The following is a 20,995-nucleotide window of genomic DNA, read 5'->3' as shown; positions in this document are numbered from 1 at the left end:
ACTCGTAATCAATCTCTCTCTGTATGCAGCTAGTCGAATCCTCCCGAATTCAAAACCAACAAACGGCTAATAAAACAGCCAACGCACTAGGTAAGCATTCCAAAGTAAGCTGAATGACCAGATACGTTAGTAGAGAACGGGGCAAGTATGCCCGAGCCGTATGTTCCACTCTGTTGGGACCAATCGTTGGCGCGTGAACGGAAATTTGATGTGGTGTGAAGGGTTAGGTATTACCAAAGTCCCCTCGGGGTTAGTGTGAACCCCGGATGTGCAGCAATTGCGCTATTGTCAGCCTTACACCGTGACCCGGGTTAAGCGAGTCTGGACACCCGAGAGCGGGTTAGGACCAGAAAATGCCGGCTGGCGTTTGCTTGTTGTTGATTCGACGGGGTTAAGGATGGATGTAGGGAGTTACGAGACGGAGTTCAGAATCCGGCTATGAGTTTCTTACATGCACGCGCACCAGCGTGTCGTATTGTTCTCGGAGTTGATTTTACCTGCTACATAAGATGTGCCAAGGTTCATCCAGACTATTCCCTTGATGACCAGGCACTCCACGAGATCTTCTACAGACCTTAAACATGGACCAGTCTACTTCACGAAGCTCCCGAGAGCTCACCGAGACCCGCTTCACATCCCCGGCATCGGCCATGACACAACCATCGACCACTTCTGCCGTTCTCAATATGTCGGAAAAGCCACTGCAACCAGCAAGCGATTCGGACGTTGAGCAGACCGAGAAGAAGGAAGCCGGTACTGAAGATGAGGGAAGCACGGCGGCGGACCAAGAGGAAGCCGAGGAGGAGTACATCGAGGGCCTCAAGCTCATCCTTGTCTTGGCGGCATTAACGCTTACTGTGTTTCTCATGATGCTGGACATGTCTATTATCACTACGGTACCGTTGTTCTAGTGACGTATGTGGTGACGTGCTCATGGCAAGTCTGACACTGGGTCTAGGCCGTTCCGGAGATCACAACAGCGTTCAACTCTCTTTCTGACGTTGGATGGTATGGGGCAGCATACAGTCTGTGTGGGTATGTCAACTCTCTACTTCTTACAAGGCACAGCGTACGAGCCACGTGCTCTTCGAATCAATCGAGCTGATCCGTATCTCAAACTAGTGCCGCCCTGCAGCCCTTGGCCGGCAAGCTTTACACCCATCGTCATTCGAAAGAAATATTCCTCGCCTTCCTTTTCGTCTTCGAGGCCGGATCCCTCATCTGCGCCCTCTCTAATTCATCAACACTGTTCATCATCGGACGGGCTGTTTCAGGCATGGGATCTGGTGGACTTTTCAATGGTTCATTGACCATTATCGGCGCCACCGTTCCGTTGGAAAAGAGACCCTTAATCATTGGGATCATGATTGGTATTTCGAATATCGGAATTGTCGCTGGACCTCTTGTGGGAGGTGCCTTGACGCAGTACACGACTTGGCGTTGGTGTGAGTATTCTCCTTTCTCTGCTTAATTTCTTCAATGAATTGGTTGTTGGACTACAACTTGTAAATGGAAATAATACTAACTTGAGACACAGGTTTCTACATCAATCTTCCGATTGGTGCAGTTACTGCAGCTATGCTCTTCCTGATCCATATCCCGTCGAAGATCACCAAGCCCGTCTCTTTCCTCCAGATACCCCGACACCTCGACCTTCCCGGTTTCACTCTCTTCGCTCCCGCGGCCATCATGTTCCTTCTCGCTCTGCAGTTCGGCGGCAATGACTATAGCTGGGACTCATCGGTAGTTATCGGCTTGTTCGTCGGCGCTGCCGTGACCGCTGGGCTATTCATCTTCTGGGAGCACAGGGAAGGCGACGACAAAGCCATGGTCCCAATGGGCTTGTTCAAGAATAGGATCGTATTGACGAGCAGTCTGGTTGGAGCCTTGAACATGAGCATTACCCAGGTGTCAAGTTACTACATCCCAATGTATTTCCAGAGCGTCAAGGGTGAGACGCCATTCCGGGGTGGTGTTCACTTCTTGCCGACCATCATTGCCCAGTTGGTCTTTGCTGTAGCATCTGGGGCTTTAGGTAAGCTGACGGCTGTTGCGTCCTTGAAACTCGAATATGGTATGGTGGAAATGCTAATCCTTCGTAGTCGGGAGGCTAGGATACTACCTCCCCTGGGCCGTATTTGGCTCCGTTCTATCGGCAATCGGCAATGGCCTCATCTCTACCTGGGATCCGTCTACAGATTCTGCCAAGTGGATTGGATATCAAGTCCTCCTCGGCGCCGGCCGTGGTGCCTGTATGCAAATGGTGAGATATGCTGCCATGCAACTTGGAAAGGCTAAGCTAATATTCACGCTTTTCCAGCACATCATCGCCGTCCAAGCCAACATCCCGCCCGCGACCCTCTCCGTATCGATGGCAATGCTCGTCTTCTTGCAGACTTTTGGCGGTGCCGTTTTCCTGACAGCAGGTGAAGTCATCTTCAGCGAAGGTCTGGGCAAAAACTTAGCAAAGTACGCTCCAACAGTAGACGTGAAGACAGTACTGGCTGCGGGCGGCACGGGGTTCAGGACTGTTGTACCGGAGGTCGATTTGCCGGGCGTGTTGGTGGCGTACTCAAAGAGCATCGGTGAAGTATTTTACCTCATGGTCGGAATTGGTGGTCTCGCCTTTGTGCTCTCGTGGGGTATGGGCTGGGTCGATATCCGTAAGAAGAAGGGGGAAAAGAAGGGCGACGTCTGAAGTGCCTTGGTAATGGAAACGAGACTCGAGGCTAGATGGGGTGACGAGATGTAAAGATTGTAGTAAGATACCCAACTCACAAGTAATAAGAATTAGTACATAGATATCTAGACCATGATGTTAGAAGTTCAGTTTCCAGGAACTGGTGGTGCGTTCTCTTCCGTGTCATGTTCCACTCGGTGGAACAGCCCGGTGTTGAACTTTCGGGCGCCGGCAGACTCGGGCTCCAGGTGTGGATCCCGGATCGGGCTTTTGCACCTGGGGGCCCCGGAGAATAGCGCTAAAGTCCTCTCCTGAGTCTCCTCTACTCTCTCGGCCGTGGTTTTGTCAGACAGAAATGCTTGAACCCGAATACGACGCGGGTGCAATCTCGCTTGGCTGCTTATGCTGACCCTGTGGCCAATAGAATGTTAGTTTGCTTAGCACTTGGCAGATGTCTCTGTACAAACAAGAGCCGAAAATCGCACGACGCGCATGGCAGCTTTTCCGGCTGTGGCAGAGTGGATTGCGAAGCGTGGGAATCTTGGGAATTGAATCCTCCAACTGACATCCATAAAGCTCACGAACTTCCCTTCAGTGTAAGTGGTTTTGACTAGAAAACAGAACCAAGGGCTGAGAACGAAACAGGAAGATTCCTACCATGGCTGCAGAAATCGTCATGAACGCCACTATCCCGGCTCATCCGTACTTCCCTGCGCAGGCTGTACTCCCTGGCTACGTTGCCAACACGTTTGGCGCGCATGCTTTGCGTGGTATGTTTGCCGCAGGTGCAACCGCCATCCTCGTACCGACATATCGCATCATCAAGAGAACGAGCCCAAACCTCCCTAATGGCGAGGTTGCCACGGCACTGTGGTTCACTCTCAGCGCCTTTATCCACCTCTTCTTCGAAGGTCAGTCACCCGTGCTCAACCACCCAGCTTTAACCTAGGCATTGGCGGGGACCATCTTGACTAACACCCGAGCAGGCTATTTCTCATACAACCAATCCAGCATGCCAGCATCCCTACACATCTTCGGCCAGCTCTGGAAAGAATACTCCCTCTCCGACTCCCGCTACCTGACCCAGGACTCCTTCATCGTCTGCATGGAGACCATCACCGCCTTCTGCTGGGGTCCGCTGTCCTTCGCGTGCGCATACTTCATCGTCAACGGGCATCCCCTCCGCCATCCGCTGCAGATCATCATTAGTCTCGGTCAGCTCTACGGCGACGTTTTGTACTTTGCGACGTGCTCGTTCGACAAGCTCGTTGCCAAGATGATTTACTGCCGGCCTGAAGACTTTTACTTTTGGTGTTACTATGTCTTCTTCAATGCCTTTTGGATCATTATCCCGTTCTATCTCATTATCAAGAGCTGCGCGGAGACAAAGCGGGTCTTTGCAAAGGTTGCGGAGTTGGAGAAGAGCTCTTTGAAGAAGGATATATGATCCCTGTCTGGCGGGAACTGCCTTGGCACTCTTGCGACAGCACCGGAAGCTGAGATTACATGAGCTAATCTCATCTTTGACTGGGTTAGATGTTGATCAAAGCAATACCTCGGCAATGCGTCTGAAGACCTCCGGACTCAAAATAGAGAAGACGAACATGGTTGTTGGGATCGAAAAGTCGCCTGGCGTTACCAGAAAAGTTATGCCCAGTGCACCTGGCAGGTCGAGATAAAAATTGAGACATCACGGAACTGAACATTTCTGATGATAAAAATTACTATTTCTCTATTATTATATCTATGTACTCATAATCTCATAATTCAGTGTCATGTCTCATCCCGTCTAAGGAGCGAACTTGAACAGCGTCTCGAGCTGCGAGGAGCTGTAGCCAGAATAAAGCGCAAGCTGCAACAGGATGCGCGACTTCTGCGGGTTCAAGTTCCAGCCACCGTAAGTGTTAAGCGCATCATCATCCTCGACAAATCCGCCCATGGTTCTGCTAGAGACAACAATCTGCGTGCCGTTCTCCTGCGCCAGCGTCTTGAGCGCATTGCGGCCGGGCGTAGTCCATCCACCGGCACCCATACCGGCAAGCACGAGGCCCTTGGCGCCGCTGGCGACGGCGGCGTTGGCGAGGGCAGGGTTGAGAGCCTGGTGGCCGAAGAGGATGTCAACCTCGGGCAGCTCAGAGGCCTCGGTGACGTTGAAGTAGGCGCGGCCAAGGGGCAGAACGGGAGGGTAGTAGAAGACGGGCTTGATGTCGAGGAAGAAGCCGAGGTAGCCCTGCTCGACGGCCTTGAAGGTGTCGAGGGAGTTGGAGTGGGTCTTTGTGGTGTAGTAGGCGCTACCGATGCGGTCGTTGAGGACGATCATGGTGCCGCGGCCCGCGGCGGCGGGGCTGCCGGCGAGGGTGACGGCCTCGAGGAGGTTGATGGGGCCGTCGGCGCTGATGGCGGTGGCGGGTCTCATGGCGCCCACCACGACGACGGGCTTCTCGCTCTTGATGGTGGCGTCGAGGAAGAAGGCAGACTCCTCCATGGTGTCGGTGCCGTGGGTGATGACGGCGCCCTGGCAGTAGGGGTCGTCGAGAGCCTCTTGCACGAGGCGGGTGAGGTTGAGGAGGATGCCGGGGGTGATACTGCCCGAGTCCACGTTGGCGACCTGCACGCCCTTGACGTTGGAGACATTCCACAGCTCGGGGACGGCGGCGATGAGGATGTCGACGCCGAGAGCGCCGGCTTGGTAGCCTGTGGTCTGGGCATTTGAGGAGGCCGAACCTGCGATGGTACCGCCCGTGGCGAAGATTGTGATGTTGGGCAAGCTGGCGTTGTAGTGCGTCTCGCGGGTGGAGAGAAGGTTGTATGCCGGGAGCGGAGCCGGGGCCGCGAGGCCGAGAGCCAGCTGAGAGGCTGCGAGGAGGAGGTTGCGAGTCTGCATCTTGGCTGATTGTCGTGCTGAGAGATAGTCACCGATGTTGCGGGTGGTTTTCTAGAGGACAACGGTGACTATGAGAAGAGGGAGATGCTCTGAACTGCTCTGCTGGCTGGTCGAACAACGGAACTTGGCGGCATATTTACTTTGTCTTATATAGCGGTTCTTGGATACGACTTATCGCGAAATACGTGACTGTAGCCAAGGCGATAAGAAACAATTCGAATTCCCATGGATTCCGGTGTCAATATCCGGCTTGTGGGAAAAATCACTCGTCCGGCCCTTCCATGCCCGCGCTAGAAATCATGGAAGATATTCCAATTGACCAATACTCTGACCAGAAAATCATCATCGACCTTATCTCCACGGCTTGGGTCCTATCACACGTGGGTTTGGGCTCCGAATGCGCTCGAGGCTAAAGCAGGCGAACGCTGGTTCCGTGCTCTCGGGTTTTCTCTTATCAGCTCGGCAAAAAAGTGACCAGTGCCGTCGTCGGCAGAGCCATACCGACCTAGTGGTTAAGTCCCGGGGATGGTCTCCATCTTGGGCCGCTTCGGTGGATGGGTTCTCGAGTCTCTCCATATTCGATGTTTGTCAGCTTGTAATGGGATGTGAATGGACGAGGAAAGGTCTTATCTGGTACTTATCTTGATAGCTGGAGGAGATCAACTGGTCTGGGCAGAATAAGATTACGGCATAGCAACAGACCCAACCCGGGGAATTGGCTAGTTCATGCTTATTGCTGCTGTTTATTGCAGCATTGCATGGCGGCCCCGGATCATTCTATGGGGTTGACATGTTTCTGCGGGGCCTGACGGGGCCCAAAGGCGCGAAAATGACTCGTCGGCTAGCGGGGGGTTCCTCGGACTCGTTTGATAACAGACGGGAAACATTCCCAGCCCCCGGTCCAAGGTTCCGGTTCCGGCGATCCACTCCATTAGCAACGATACCGAACCAATTTACTCAGAGGTTTGACATGCATGACAGACGTACGTTGACAATCATACAGCGGGAACATGAGCTACGGTATGATTCAATGGGAGCCAAAGTGTGCTTATTCCGGATAGATAGCCGATTTCGTTGGGGTGCGGGTGCTTTGCTTGAAATATCCCGATCTGGCACGATTGACTAAGACTCTCAATTCCAATGACAGCTATCATTTGTGTTCACGGCATCCCACTGCTAGACTCTAGATGAGCCTTTGTGCGGCTGTGCTCATATGAGGGAAGGTCCAAGAAGCCAGCGGCAGCTAAACGCACACTACGTATTAGCCGCATCTACACAAAGCATCTGCAAAAAGTCGAAAACTCTGCAACTAAGGTCTCAATTGTTTGTCATATTGATGACCGTGGTCTGTTAGATCGATATCGAGGGTTATTTCGGACATACTCCAGCTTAAGAATTGCTAGTGCACATAGGGAGGAGACATGGGGAGGAGAAGTGTACCATTGTGAGCATATGTAGACTGCATCCGGTCTCGAAATCGAACAGCTCATAGTAAATTCAGCAATGAATGCGATTACATTTTTCTCAAGTGTGTTGCTTATCTATGGGAAAGCCTTAATGTTGACTGTAGAGCAGACAACCGTAAACGTATCATTTCACCTACCTCACCCAGGCTGTAGCTTGGTTATTGATCGAAGGTTTATCAGAGATGTCCCTTGCTCAACTTTATATCTTCTCCTTCCTCGATTTGTTCACATTGACACTATTACTTACCTGATGCCAGGTGCACTTTACTATTACACCCCAAGGTACGCTTGCATTACTCAAGGCGGGCGTGCTCGTCCGCAACGGTTTGACAGAGCGAACTTTGGGATACGCGATTCCCAGACTGTAAATTTTGATGTTATACAAGAATTGAAAAGGCACCCAACATTGGGAGCGAGCGTGAGGCAATCCTAGAACAACTTAGAGAAGCTGGTTATTACCAAATACTGACTGAATCGGAACTTGCGCACTGCTGGTCAATTGTGATCTCATTCGTTTCATTATCCCTGGAATGGTCCGTCCTTTGTGCCGTATCTTCTCCTATCTAATCTAAGACACGGTGAGAGAATAGGATTGCCAAGTACTAAATGACGAATGAAGGAGGTTGACATAAAGTCGTTTCTGTCAGATTAGCGGCTCTCAACTCCAACTAGAGTTTCGTGCTTGACAGCGTTGAAGCTTTGGTTCTCGTCAACTCTAATTGACACTCCCGGTCTTACAATGGGGCGGTCAATGGGCAACCATCATTTCCTTATCGAACTCAGATAAATAAGACCAAACAAATCATTGCAGCAACAATATTACCCCACAATTTGGAAATCGCATTTAATTAGTTTGTAGACGTGAGAGGAGTTTGCTACTTGCCCTTGCATGAATGATACTTCAACTTGTACGACCAAGCCGCTATTCAAGCAAAAAAGACGTCACAGGTAAGGTCATTGTTCCCAAAGATGATTGTTCTGCAGCTCTCTGGCAGTGAAGAAGTCACCCATTCCAATGCATCAACAATCAGAACTGCAAAGTAGTCAACCCAAAGGTACCCTGGCGTGTGTGACCATGCGGTCTCTCAGTGCCTGCAAGGGATGTTCACCGCTCAGATCTCTGCTTACTCCCAGCTCAACATTGCAAGTCAACATATTCGTACCATGCTCTACTGTCGTCAGATGTTTCAAATTAGCGTTCTCGAGGCACCATTTTCTCAGATAGGTAAATCAAAATTCGAAAGTGGCTCTACGTAAGATTCGTGTCTTTGCATTCCAGCTTCTAATCTCGTACGCGACATATCAGGCGAGAACTGATGTCCCAAAGAGTGAAGAGTAACGTGTACACCGTGTTCTGACCGCTTTAAGCCTTTCTTCACCTACGATTCCTTATTGGGCTAACTAGGTGAGCCGCAATAACAACTTCAGGAAGGCACGACTCACCTAGCCCCTTGGGCGAGAGCTCCTTCCCCTTTTGATTCAGACGTATATTCATCTGACAATCTTTACGGTCACCGCTCTAACAACGCTTTAATTGCTCAAAAAAGGAAATAGAAGCAAGCAAGTCCCGTGATCTCCCTCTTCGCCGCCTGGCTAGGCGAGTACCTTCCCTGAGCCAACCACCCACCAAGACCTGATTTATTTTCCTCCTCCCCACAAACCAGAACAAAGAAGCACTTCACCGTCAGTGCCTTCTTGGACGAAGATTCCCTCCTCACTTCCTTACTCTTCCTCCCTCATCGACCCTTCATCTGGCCTTCTCTTTCTCTGTCTTTCCTAAAATCCCAACCATCAATTGTTTCGCGACTTGGCTTTCTTTAACTCTCCTTACGCAAAGCAAAAGTACAACCTCAAGACCAGAGACACGGTATCGCCTCTCCAGTCTCACGATGCGAATAATTCTCGCGCCGGCCCTTGCCTTTGCGGCGGTGGCTCTCGCACGCGCGGTCCCCGAGCATATCACATCCGAGCACGTTGTACTCGAGCAGACCCTTGCTGAGGCTCCTGCTCCTATCGCGGAGTACAACGCCATCACCTTCAAGGCCTCCAACGGCTCCGATATCGTGATTCACGTCGCTCCTGGCGTCTTCATGGCTGACGACGTCTCCAAACTTCCCGATGACATTGGCAGGCAGTTCAAGACCAAGAAGGTGCCGAAGCTTATGGAGCTTTGCACCGTCCGCGCCAGTCAGAAGGATAATGGCGGCAAAGGCACCCCTCGTCGCGATGATTGTCAGGCCCTCTACGATTTCTGCCACAGCCACCCCGTCTACTTCTACTTCGACAACAAGATCGACCTCAACCGCTGGGCCGAGGTCGCCTTTGTCGGTTCCTGCGCCTACCGCACTCGCACCGTCCACCACAACGTCGTCTTCTCAAGCGGCGACATGGCCAACTTCCTCGACAGATCTCTGAGCCGCAAGGCCTGGACTGACAAGGGCCGCATGTCTGCTTTTGGTGAGGCTGATTGCACTGTCTATGAAGGCGATTCAGGCTTTGCTCCTGTCTACTGGAGACTTCAACAGCGCGGCCCTCTCGATGAACCGGCCTTCAATCTGGGCAACGATACCTTCATCCCGAACAACAACAGCACCACCCTCAAGACTCGCGGCACCAAGCGTGACGCGCCTCTCATTGTCCAGTCCTTCGACGACATCCCCAGAAACACCTCCGCCTTCATTTCCGGTCGTGGGACTGCCCACACTGTCAATGCCACCGACATTGGTATCTCTTCCAAAAAGGGCGACGAACCGGAATTCGACTTGACACTTGGTGGTCCAGCGGAAGGGCCCTACTGTGATGCTATGTGGCTTTCCGCGGATTGGCAAGAGTCTGGTCGCCCCCTCAGAAGGGACTGTGGAAAGCTTCTCGATTTCCTCAAGCTCAACACAGCCAAGGTCGCAGTGTTTGGTGACCAATATTACAAACTGGTCCCGTTCGCCGCCCACGAGACTTGTGCCGTCGGCTTCCGTCCTCTGACCACCGACAACGTCACGTTCACCGGCTTCGACATCGCGAGCTTCCTTGAGCGTATGCTTCTTTGGGACGGAGCTCAAGCCGGACCTGACTACACCATTGGTAAGATGGGCGCTATGTGTGGCTTTGCGAAAGAGACTCACTTGAAGCACATGAGCGAGTTCCATCTCATCTACAGAGACAGCAACGCCCCCAAGGGCCACATTCCCAGACACTACGAGGAAGGCAAGCGGGACATCATTTCTGCCATTTCCGTCCCAGAGATCGCGGAGAAAGGCGCAATGATGGTCAAGTCTGGCTCTCCCGAAGACATGGCCGCTACAGCAGAAATGGCCATGATCCTTAGCAACACGGATGACTCGCTGAACTGGGTCGACTTTACCGTCACCGACAGCAACGGCGTCAACATCACAGCCCAGATCAACGCCAACTTCCTCAGCACTCACCTCGCTGACAGCAAGGCGCTTGGCACCAGACTGGAGAGACACGACACGCCCCTCGGCCCTTCCAAGCGATGCACCGGCCGGATCACGTTCTGGGGCGGCGCCAAGCCCGACTCGCCCCTCATCGCCGACTGTGTGAAGCTCCGCAACTTCATGTCTATCCGCCGCTTCCGCTTCCAGTTCAGTAGAGACGAGTTCAGAAGCACCCACGCCACCCTCCTTGCCCAGGTCGGCTCCTGTCGTATCGCTTGGTTGCCTTGGGGCCAGGATACTACCGTCGGCAACATGGACCTCGACATCCTCCTCACCAAGGCCTTCAAGCTGTACGACCCCAGTCAGACCCGGATGCGTCTCTGGGGCGGAGAGCACTGCGACTTCTCTTGGCAGTTTGGTGAGAAGTATGCCATAAAATTCTACATCTTTTGAAAGCTGTAGGTCGACGGTAATGAATGAGAATTGCGTACGGTCGAGGATTGGACTGGCTCTGTTTGCTCATGGTTGGCCATACTATTGGCCTAGGATCTGCATAAGATGATCAAATGGATTAATGAATCAGGAAATGCGGCTCTATGCCATAATACATGGAGTCCCGATAGATGAGATAGGAGATAGCCCTAATAATCCATTGACTTCCCGCAAGTGCATTGAGATTTCCTTTATGCTAGCTGGCGATCCTGAGATGTTGCAGTTGTGGACCCTTCGGAACTTTCTAACTCAATCAAATCGTCGTGACTCGATGAACCACGTGATGGGATGCCTGAATCCTACAGGATCACTCGAAGGCAACATACAACAGCCAACTGACCGCATTTCTGACTGGTCTTCACTCCATTTTTTTTGCATCCCGTCCAGATTTCCTGGAGAGAGAATGTTGGTACCCATTTGTCTTGAGTTTTCGACCTTTTCTTAGTCATTGCGAAAATTTCGGCATCGCGATTCCGCTATCGCTAGGTTCACGATGGCTCCTAATATCTTGCCTAACTTTGCCAGAGTGTGAGTAACCTTCCATTGAGACTCATCCATACGCTACTGCTGCCCTCTCCTCTAAGCTGCCCATCAGTCGTACCTTTGTTGATCAAGACCTTGCGAATGATGGCAACGACAAGCAACCGGGAGACCAAAAGGGGACTGCCTACAGATGACTAGGAATGGGTATCCCCTTGTCTGCAATGGACTGACCAAAGACACTTAGAGCCCTGATCTTCGTAAGCCTCACTTCATACATACCACAATACCATCGACTCCGCGAACAAGGCCACTGCAACGGCCTTTCACTGTACTACGTCCTCTTCAACCTCTTGAGCGTCACAGAACAACTCACCATCGGCCTTTTTCTCAACGTCAACAATGGCGCATCTCTGCGACCCGACGCCTTTGTCAATACCCCAGCCACAGCGGGCGACTGGCTCAATCTCGGCCAGCTGATGATTGTCTGGCTTTGTTCTCTCTACTTGTGAGGATTCTGAAGATTCAAAAGCGATTGCAAACCTGTCAATGAGCTTGGGCTTACCCCATTTCCCCCAGGTTCACTCTGTCTATCCGCAAAGCGTCACAAAGCCCCGAAAAAAGAATCCAAAGAGGAGCCGCCATCACATCTTTCGTCGTCTTTCTCTTCTTCAGCATCTTTCCAGTCCTCATAGACGCCAGCCTGCCATCATCCCGATCCGAACCCCGTCGATGGGCCCAGGATATCTTCGCTTTACTCCATTACGTCCTCCTCATTCCACTTTCCACCGCATTCATCATCGTCGCCGCAGTTCCACAAGCACGCGAAATACGCTCCCGAGGTGGCAACGCAGGCGCCCTCAGTCTCCCTGGTCTCGCTATCCAATGCATCACCTTTACTCTCGTGGCGATATCCTGGGTTTTTCGCGTCAAGTACCCGCCGTACTCACCATCTTGGGTCGAGTGGTATCGGTTGATTGGATGGACTGTGGTCAATGATAGTCTTGCTGGATGTGTGCGAGGTTTCCTGCTTGTGATCGCCCTGCGCGAAGGCATGGATGAGGGATGGGGGCCATTTGAGAGACAACCTTTGTTGAGTTTTTCGTGAACATCCTGTAGCGAATCGGTACTCTGATATTATCAACCGTCTTGGGTTTCGAAAGGACAAGTTGACATAGTCATCGAGGTCCCGCCCTCACATACTCATCCACACGATCCTCAATCATCATCAAAATCCCAAAAGTTCTCCATCCCCGCGGATCGCGCACGGAGCTCTGATTTCCCAAGGTCATCCTACGCGACACTTGGCGTGCTAGGATGTTTGTTGCCGCAAGCTGGCTGACTTTTGTTTCCAACCCCTCAGTCGCAAGTCCCCGCGCAACGTCTTGGCTAAAGGTTACCTTCCGAATAGAGATACTCTTGGCGCATCATCGACTCGGCGCATTCCAGATGACACTCAAACAGTATTTTTATATCTTCCAAGATATCATCTCTCTCCGTCGGAACTCTCGGCTTTACATCCACCATGCCTGACAAGGAAACAATCAGACGCAGTAAGTCTCGAGCTGCATAAGCAGCGGCGGAGATAATGGAGGAAAACCGACACCGTCCTGGAAGTTCGGACGAGGTGACAGCCAAGCGAGTATCTCCTCGCCTTGTCAGCACAGACGTTGTTTCTGGTAAGGAATCGTCCCGGTAATTGGTCAATGGCTCTACAGAGCTGCAGATCTACCTTCACATATGGGTCGAGGAACTTTTTACGCCCTCCCAACTCAAAAGTTCGCAATGTCGGCTTCTCTTTGGCACTTAGGGCACCCAACTCACCGCCAACGCGCGAGCTAAGCTTTTGAAAATTTCCAGCTTCCCGTTATAGTTCTCGGCATACATGAGATTGAGTTGTGCCGCTCTTGGGACCATTGCCCCGGTTGCGCTTGAGATACCATTACCCCTCAACTGGAGTCACTTCTCTGCCGAGCTTCGAGTATTCCTCCGGACGGATGTCAGCAATCGTGATATCCCTTGTAATATGCCGCTAGGCGAGGGGATCAGCTATAGCATCTTATTGCATCGACCCACCGCCTCGGGAGATGGAACGAGTATATAAGGGCCCAGGCGACCTAGTAGGACCCATTACGGGAGGACTTCATTCAATCGCTCATCGTCATTAGCTGCGGAGCCTTGCTGTCACCATGCGCCTGACTCCTCTCCTCGCGGCCCTTGCCGCCTGCTCGGCTGCCGGCTCGTTTGTCGAGCCCCGTGACCCGAACAAATTGTTCACGCTAGAAATTGCTCCAGGCGAGACAGTCACCGTCACAGAGGAGGAGAAATGGGAGATGATGGATGTCCGTGACCTCTATTTCTCAATCCCGCGAGCGTAGCTAACATGATCAGAAACGCGTCCACTTCTTCGACATCACAGAATGGTCAGATGTTCCCGCCGTCGCCTCCTCCGCAGACTTCAAGCTCCTCGCGGCCCTCCCCTTCCCAACGGAAATGAATCAGACGTGCCACGTCAACGCCCTGATTCCGAAGCTGAACAAGGACAACATGCGTGCGCATCTTGAGCGCTTCTCGTCCTTCCACAACCGGTACTACCTCTCCAAGACGGGCGTTGAGTCCGCAGAGTGGCTGTATGGGCAGATCAGTGCCGTCTTGGATGTTGCGGGGCACCCCACGGCGAACATCCGCTATGTGCGCCATACCGCGTGGTCGCAGCCTAGTATTATTGTTACGATTCCCGGACGTAACCAGCGGACCGTTGTCTTGGGCGGGCATCTGGATTCAGTCATTTCTGGAGATCGTGGCGCTGGCCGTGCGCCTGGTGCTGGTGAGCTCTGCATTAAAGTACCATCGATGTGGGGAAAGAGACTAATGATGCTGCTGTACTAGACGATAACGGCTCCGGCTCCGTTATGATCCTTGAGGTCCTCCGCGTCCTCCTCTCCGATCCAAAGATCGCGTCTGGTGATATCCTGAACACCCTAGAGTTCCACTGGTACGGCGCCGAGGAGGCCGGTCTGCTCGGAAGCCAGGACATCTTCACCCAGTACCGTGCTTCTAGCCGCCAGGTCGTGTCAATGCTGCAGCAAGACATGGTCGGCTACGTTGGTCGCGATGGCGTCGAGAGGTTCGGCGTTGTTACGGACTGGGTCGACCTCGACCAGGTTGCATTCATGAAGCGCGTCATTGACACCGTGAGTTGCTATTATCTCTAGACTGCTTTCGTGATAAACCTTTGGTCTGAGATGCGCGAGTGCTGACATATGTCTTATTTACTAGTACACTGATATCCCCTACGAGGAGACTGTCTGCGGATATGCCTGCTCCGACCACGCGTCCGCCAACCGCAATGGCTATCCGTCGTCGTTCATCTTCGAGACGCCTTTCGGCAACCACAACCCGTACATTCACAGTCCCAATGATACCATGGAGTATGTCTCGTTTGATCACGTCTTGCAGCACGCGAAGATGGCGACCGGATACGTGTACGAGCTGGCGTATTGGCCCTTTGCCTGATGTTCGAGGCGGGAAACCATCGGACGAATGCCTCAAAGGCGTGAGATCTCACAAAAATATGCATAGCAGACCAAGATTTTGCCTATGTAGGCCACGGCGCATGCCTGATGGAGAAACCAATGATGACTAGTGTAATCTGATAACAGATCCAATAATTCGCAAGAACCGAATTTCCGTAGTTGTGGACTTGACTTTTAAACAACGAAGTTCGTAATTACAGGTTGGGAATGAAATGTTCCAGTTAGGTAAAAACGAAAGCCAAAAAATGAGCTGTCTGTGGCATTATGTAGGACCACCAATTTCAAACTCGCAACATTTGCAGGATCCAATTACGCGTGAATACTTCCTCCACTAGGTCATGTACACATCAGAGGCTGCTCATGCCCTCCTTTCACAGTTTTAGTTCTATAGCCCTGTCCAGGCAACTGGGTGGTGTGTGTATATTCGCGGGTATTCCGTGTGGCTTATGGTTCCCCAGGCCCCCTTTGTGAGCTGCCTTGTTCAGCCACGAGGCGCAAATACTTTCCCCTACTAGTCAGCACCCAGTGTTTTCTACCTTTCAGGGAATATAAATTGAAATTTGAAACAGCCGAGTTAGAACCACGAGGTCATCAGAAGCATAGTTTTGAGGCTTGGTAAGAGTCAACTGGTCTTATTCACTGATCTATCTACGGACAAAGAAAGCATGCTAGTATCCTCCAGTGAATCCATTCCAAATGCCCTTATTTGGGGCAGCCAATACCCCAACCGGTGGTAGTGGAGCAGCAGTCGGCATCCTGTGATATCAAGTGTAAGTACATGTACAAAAAGAAGCAGAATTCTTTGAGGAGAAAGCTTACGCAAGTCTTGGTGATCGGGTTGCCTCCAAGCATGACGTTCTCGCAGAAGCTGGCGCTCTGCTCAGCGCAGTAAGCGGCACTGGTGCCACGGGCAGTGCCGCCCTTGTTCTGGTTGGTGCAAGCCTTTTGGCCCTTGCCCCAGCAGCAGTTATCGAGGACAGCCTCGCCGTTCAACCAGCTGTAGATGCGGCACTGTTTTATTCGTTAGCAGCTGAAACAAGGCACACGGCACAAGGCAACTGAATTGAGAGACTCACCGAGGCGGCGAGAGTGCCGGAAGTGTAGGCAAGGCTGATGAGAGCGATCTTGGAGAACTGCATGGTGGATGATTTGAAAAGGTGGAAAGTTGTGAAGTTGAAAACGAAGTGAGTGAGAGTGGGATGATTGAGAGAGTGTGTTGGTAGTGAGAGACTGTGAGTTGACTGTATGAGTGTGATGATGAGAATAGTTGGATTGTGTGGGAATTTGAGTCTTGCTTTATACAAAGTGGAATGCTTACGTTGATGCTCGAAGACGGCATCGCCGGCTCGAATGACTACGTGTGTGATTCGGTTTCGGACTCGAGAACAGGCCTTTCATGATAGTCTCTCAGGAACGCTACAGACTCTACAGAATAATCAATACGGGGCAAAATGTAATCAATACGGCGCGTTTCAAAGTACGCCTACAAACTCAACATAAAGGAGTAAGTAGAGTCTGTAGGCCATAAGATTGAAAGCCGCGAGTAAAAGGCGGCTGAGCTGTATCAAACGGCAAAAGACGACCCACAGGCTGCACGGATGACAACAAGTTACGATATTATCCGCAAGAAGCCATTTACAAGTGAGCGTCTAGGCAATTAATCAAGCCGAGTCAGTCTCATTAGACGAACCCGGAAGCCGATCATGTCGGTCTTGGGTTGATTGACAGTGCAGACCAAGGCGGCTATACGGGGATGCCGAGCAGGAGGTGGGATGCCCAGCCGTATCCTCACAAGTAAAGACGAACTGGATCTTCAAGTCAGTCCAAACTTTGTTCGTCTAGTCATGGAGCCGAGAAGATGGAAATGTTGAAATTGCCTATTTAGGACACGTCAATCAAGCAATTGGACCCCCGCTTAGTTATCACGGAGCCATGACTCAACTACCGCTTGGGCATCCGAAACCGACCATGACACGGCATTCTATGTAAATGGGAGTTGAATTTACCTCCCAGGATCTTCACTTTAGACTGTAGATCAAGGTATAATGAACAAGCGTATTCATTAATAGCTCATACTCGGGCCTTCTGGTGGCTCGACAAGTCGTCGCAGGGCTCGCAAACGTCCCACCGTCTGGCCAGAGCTTCGGCCCATCACCGTAATTTGACTAGATATCCCTGACAATTTTCTCTTGACTTCAGGTCGTATCTTCAGATGAAGTTGGGGTACCAACTTATCATGCTTTTCTGATGGAACGAGACTAAGCATCCACCGTCTTTACCGTGGTTGGGTCGTCCATAGAGAATCTTCCGACTCAGCCATAGCGCCATGATTGGTGTCTCGTTGCCGGATATTGGAGATGAGCTTGTTGACTGCGTACCTTAATCCTTTACGATGAAGAGATACCCTCGTGTATATAAGTTATCGACTTGGCTCTCCTCTCACCATTCGCTCTTCTAACTCATCACCCACAATCATTACAACACAAGTCAAACTTAACAAATCTCATTCACATTCTTTCACTACTTGAATATTTCTATCATCTTCACTTTTTCACCCATTTTTCAAAATGCAGTTCTCCAACATTCTCTTGGCCGCTCTTGCCACCGCTGGCTCCACCGTCATGGCTGCTCACGTATGTGCTTCGCAATAGGCCCAAATAAGATGATATAGGCTCGCTAACAAGTTGCAGTGCGCGATCGGAAGCTCTGTTCGTACTGACTGCTGCTGGGGAGGCAATGATGGATATAAGTCCTGCCTTCGACAGAATAGCAACCGGGTGTGTACACCTCTTTTGGTCGATGGCGGGAAATAGTATTGACGGACAGGATAGTACTTCTGCGAGGCCGACACTGCCAACTACTGCACCAATGTCAAGGGACCCGGGGGCGTTATGGTGTCTACTACTTGCGTAAGATTTAACGTTAATTCGAGATGAGCTAGTTCTTACTGACCAAATACCAGGACGCTGACTGCTGCAACACTCTCAACGGCTGGGGAACCGGCTGCCCCAAATAGATAGACTATGAGGATAGATGGTCTAGCGGATTGGGATCGATTCAATTTAGATAGAAGGAGATGGTCATAGCACATCTAGGAGATTACAAGAGAATGACGTTCTTCGCTGTATGAAAGTTTCACCTTCAAGTACCTTAGCGGGATCAAGTGACAGACTTCCATTTATCATCAAGCTTTCATTTCTCTGAGAGGAAACTGAGTACGAAACAGATGTACTGCAAATAAATTGATTCAATCAATCCTCTCGTAAATATGCATCTTGCACAACTAATATTAGACTTGAACTCGAGTTGTCATCAAATTATCCGTACGAGTCTGGCCAATCTCTTTCCACCATGTCTAAATCTTTCCTTCATTCTTTGTCTATCATAATGACCCATCACAGACCATCGCTTCTTGGCAGGAGTTAGGAGTACAAAAAAGTCTAATTATTCTCGAAGGCAATCCTTTGCCTTTCCAATTGCGCTTTACCGTTTAACAACTCTGGCTTGGTATGCGGGGTTCACTTAGATTTGATCGATGTCCCTATGTGCACTACCCCCATAAAACAGACTCTCCAATATGAAGCATTTATCAACTGACAGCCGCGCTTTTGTGCTCGTAGTCTCACATCAAACTGCTGTTCCCTGTAAAGCTTATTTTCGTGCGTCGTAAGTCATATTCGTGCCAATGGCCTGGAGCAGAAGATGGCCCGTGATGGTGCATGCAAGTCAGGTACAGATAGATCTCAATCAACTCAAGTCCTCAGTATCGCGCCCTCTTGAGCCGAAAATGCTTGAGTCAAGACTATCAATGCACTGCACTCGTAAATATAGCGCGGCGTCGGGTTGTAGTTTTGGACCGCTGAGTGGTACCGCAGTCAGGCATGGCACGTTCACAGCCCTACGAGGTGTTGTGGATACCGGAATTTGATGGGAATTTATCTCGAATCAGTCGTAGGCGCACCGGACTGTCAGAGAATGTACCGCCTTCTACGAACTTAGTCCAGTCTCGTTGCATTGGTAAAACTTCTTTAGATTATCCTGTCCAGAGTTGAGTAGTCGTGGGTCTAGTCTGAAATCGGGATCACCGAGAATATGGCCGTGTCGGGTTAATAGGAGAATTGGGAAAACCATCCACGAGGTTTGGAGGATATAAGAAGCGTTGACGATTCCTCATAAATGTCTTCTATCTCTCATCATCCTCACCTTCACACATCCAATAAACTACCAGTCTTCCACTCTTTACTATATCAACTCTCATTTCAAGATCAGATTTCGATCATCAACCTTCATTCAAAATGCAGTTCTCAGTCGTCATCACCGCCATCCTCTCAGCTGTTGCTGTTCCTGCTGTTCTTGCCGCCGAGGTAAGCCTTCTATCTTTTCAATCCTTCTCAGTCATAAAGCAGCTGACAATAAGATAGTGCAAAGTCGGACGCAACTACCCCCAGACAGACTGCTGCTGGGGCAAGGGCCAGAAGTCTTGCATGAACCAGAACGGCGATTCAGTTTGGTGCGCGTCCAACTCGGCCAACTTCTGCTACAACGTCATGAAGCAGGGCACTAACACTCCTGTGTCCGCCACCTGCGTAAGCCACTGCAATTTCACTGTCGTTGATCTTGTTACTGATTGCTCAATAGGATGCCGACTGCTGCGACACTGTCACTGGCTGGGGTATTGGATGCCCCAAATAGACTCAATTAGGGGAGTTGGAGGGGAGGATGGAATGATCCTTCAGTTTTAGATAGCCCGGCTCGATAGAGAGAAGTTTGCTGATGGGTATTTCACATCAGCGATTCCCGTCTGGGATCTGGAGCAGAGCTGAGTCCTTTGGACATGAACAATAGACGTATGTGCGCATCACCTTACCTCAATTCCACTGAGTTGCACGTCCTTTGCAAACAAAAATTATCACGTTACAATTTTATCCCGTCGCGATGTTCATGAAAAATCCGTGAAGTACCTAACAATAGTTAAGTTGCTTGTCTTCTACTAGCATACTTGAAGCAAACCAACCATTAACAGCTATTGCCAAACTAGACGGACTTACAGTTGAACGACGAAACTCCGAATATAAGCCAAGAGTCTTTCAACCTGTTTTATTAATTGTGCATCCTTGGCCAATGCGACTGTCGTTGAGAAAAGTGCCACCTCGGTTGCGACTCCCGATACCTCATTGGCCACCACAGGATGCCAAGTTCCGACGTGTTCGTACCGAACTGATCGCCAATTGTTTGTTGCGACGTCAAATGTCATCCCAAATTTTATCCATCTTAACTCCGTCATCTCGGTCAGCCATCGCCGTGGGGGTTGTAGTCGGGGGCTTTCCTCCGAGCCCCAACTACATGCGTGCAACGCTGCTCGCTTGCAGATGTTTCGCGTCTCCCGCGGATACCGCACTGAGATTACCCCGCATCGCCACTTCGAGATGAATGGGATGTGTGGTTGGTCGCCTAGTGGCAGATCCTAGCCAGGGGTCTTCTTGCGGATACTCCCGGATGGTGGCGGCCTCTCAGAGGAACCCTTGTGGTTCTTCGACTGTTACCAAGAAGACAATCACATTGTCTCGACAAAGACCCAAGTTGCTGCCACGCGGACGACACGTTGTCTGCGACTAAGTTGTCAGCCTAGCTGCAGAAATTGAGCACAGCTTTGTGTGACCGGAGAGACATTGGTGAGCTGTGGTGAGTCCCTTCTGTCCGACATCACCCAATGAATAAGCAATTACATTGCACGATGGCCCATCTGCCGGGCTTGGCAATCTTAGTGTCGGGTAAAAGACCGAGAGGATGCAATTCCGAAGAAAGTTATGCCCCTCCAAGCGTGTAAGGAAATCTACCGAGAGCGGGGTGTTTGTTGTTTATGTGGTGTTGCCTAGGCCAACAGCCCTCGTCCACGTACTTACAAAACGCATCTGGCTAAACTTGGAGATTGAAAAGAGGCGCTGTCCTTCTCGGCTGGACTCAATGGTTTCTTCTTCCAGAAATGATAAGATGGCCAAGAAATGGTGCAATTCCTACGCCCTGCATGAGACGGACCGTATCCGATTGAGTAGTGTGAGACAGCG

General features: G+C 51.0%; 9 protein-coding genes across 9 annotated transcripts; 7 read left to right on the top strand and 2 right to left on the bottom strand.

Annotated features, from left to right (window-relative positions):
- The first annotated feature begins 291 nt into the window (after window positions 1-291).
- BDZ83DRAFT_644619 (major facilitator superfamily transporter) lies at window positions 292-2,837 on the top strand. The gene is made up of 6 exons (XM_060509764.1): window positions 292-896; window positions 959-1,035; window positions 1,123-1,445; window positions 1,538-2,035; window positions 2,103-2,263; window positions 2,321-2,837. The coding sequence occupies exons 1-6, from the start codon at window positions 582-584 to the stop codon at window positions 2,696-2,698; spliced, it is 1,752 nt and encodes a 583-aa protein (XP_060357422.1). The 5' UTR covers window positions 292-581; the 3' UTR covers window positions 2,699-2,837.
- Window positions 2,838-3,275: 438 nt separating this feature from the next.
- Window positions 3,276-4,298, top strand: BDZ83DRAFT_225304 (emopamil binding protein). The gene is made up of 2 exons (XM_060501766.1): window positions 3,276-3,591; window positions 3,667-4,298. Exons 1-2 carry the CDS (start codon window positions 3,339-3,341, stop codon window positions 4,125-4,127), a joined length of 714 nt encoding a protein of 237 aa, XP_060357421.1. The 5' UTR covers window positions 3,276-3,338; the 3' UTR covers window positions 4,128-4,298.
- A 171-nt stretch (window positions 4,299-4,469) lies between these two features.
- BDZ83DRAFT_594956 (L-asparaginase) lies at window positions 4,470-5,564 on the bottom strand (the record flags this gene model as incomplete). Its single annotated transcript, XM_060506750.1, has 1 exon — window positions 4,470-5,564. One exon carries the CDS (start codon window positions 5,562-5,564, stop codon window positions 4,470-4,472), a length of 1,095 nt encoding a protein of 364 aa, XP_060357420.1.
- Window positions 5,565-8,919: 3,355 nt separating this feature from the next.
- On the top strand, window positions 8,920-10,875 carry BDZ83DRAFT_658268 (uncharacterized protein; the record flags this gene model as incomplete). Its single annotated transcript, XM_060511029.1, has 1 exon — window positions 8,920-10,875. One exon carries the CDS (start codon window positions 8,920-8,922, stop codon window positions 10,873-10,875), a length of 1,956 nt encoding a protein of 651 aa, XP_060357419.1.
- Window positions 10,876-11,639: 764 nt separating this feature from the next.
- On the top strand, window positions 11,640-12,502 carry BDZ83DRAFT_594968 (uncharacterized protein; the record flags this gene model as incomplete). The annotated part of the gene is made up of 2 exons (XM_060506752.1): window positions 11,640-11,902; window positions 11,974-12,502. Coding segments are annotated over 2 exons (792 nt in total), but the record flags the coding sequence as incomplete, so codon positions are not given.
- Window positions 12,503-13,583: 1,081 nt separating this feature from the next.
- Window positions 13,584-14,910, top strand: BDZ83DRAFT_758778 (peptidase family M28; the record flags this gene model as incomplete). The annotated part of the gene is made up of 4 exons (XM_060515089.1): window positions 13,584-13,736; window positions 13,786-14,221; window positions 14,284-14,588; window positions 14,674-14,910. 4 exons carry the CDS (start codon window positions 13,584-13,586, stop codon window positions 14,908-14,910), a joined length of 1,131 nt encoding a protein of 376 aa, XP_060357417.1.
- A 722-nt stretch (window positions 14,911-15,632) lies between these two features.
- BDZ83DRAFT_658266 (uncharacterized protein) lies at window positions 15,633-16,069 on the bottom strand (the record flags this gene model as incomplete). The annotated part of the gene is made up of 3 exons (XM_060511028.1): window positions 15,633-15,686; window positions 15,750-15,941; window positions 16,007-16,069. 3 exons carry the CDS (start codon window positions 16,067-16,069, stop codon window positions 15,633-15,635), a joined length of 309 nt encoding a protein of 102 aa, XP_060357416.1.
- Window positions 16,070-17,497: 1,428 nt separating this feature from the next.
- BDZ83DRAFT_798095 (uncharacterized protein) lies at window positions 17,498-18,004 on the top strand (the record flags this gene model as incomplete). Its single annotated transcript, XM_060515917.1, has 4 exons — window positions 17,498-17,563; window positions 17,621-17,638; window positions 17,762-17,839; window positions 17,893-18,004. 4 exons carry the CDS (start codon window positions 17,498-17,500, stop codon window positions 17,944-17,946), a joined length of 216 nt encoding a protein of 71 aa, XP_060357415.1. The 3' UTR covers window positions 17,947-18,004.
- A 1,221-nt stretch (window positions 18,005-19,225) lies between these two features.
- Window positions 19,226-19,622, top strand: BDZ83DRAFT_594967 (uncharacterized protein; the record flags this gene model as incomplete). The annotated part of the gene is made up of 3 exons (XM_060506751.1): window positions 19,226-19,294; window positions 19,352-19,516; window positions 19,569-19,622. 3 exons carry the CDS (start codon window positions 19,226-19,228, stop codon window positions 19,620-19,622), a joined length of 288 nt encoding a protein of 95 aa, XP_060357414.1.
- Between the last annotated feature and the right edge of the window lie 1,373 nt (window positions 19,623-20,995).

Source organism: Colletotrichum acutatum (assembly GCF_030867785.1).
Source record: "Colletotrichum acutatum strain CBS 112980 chromosome Unknown BDZ83scaffold_266, whole genome shotgun sequence".
Taxonomy (NCBI): domain Eukaryota; kingdom Fungi; phylum Ascomycota; class Sordariomycetes; order Glomerellales; family Glomerellaceae; genus Colletotrichum; species Colletotrichum acutatum.
This window is presented reverse-complemented; position numbering and strand designations above follow the sequence as displayed.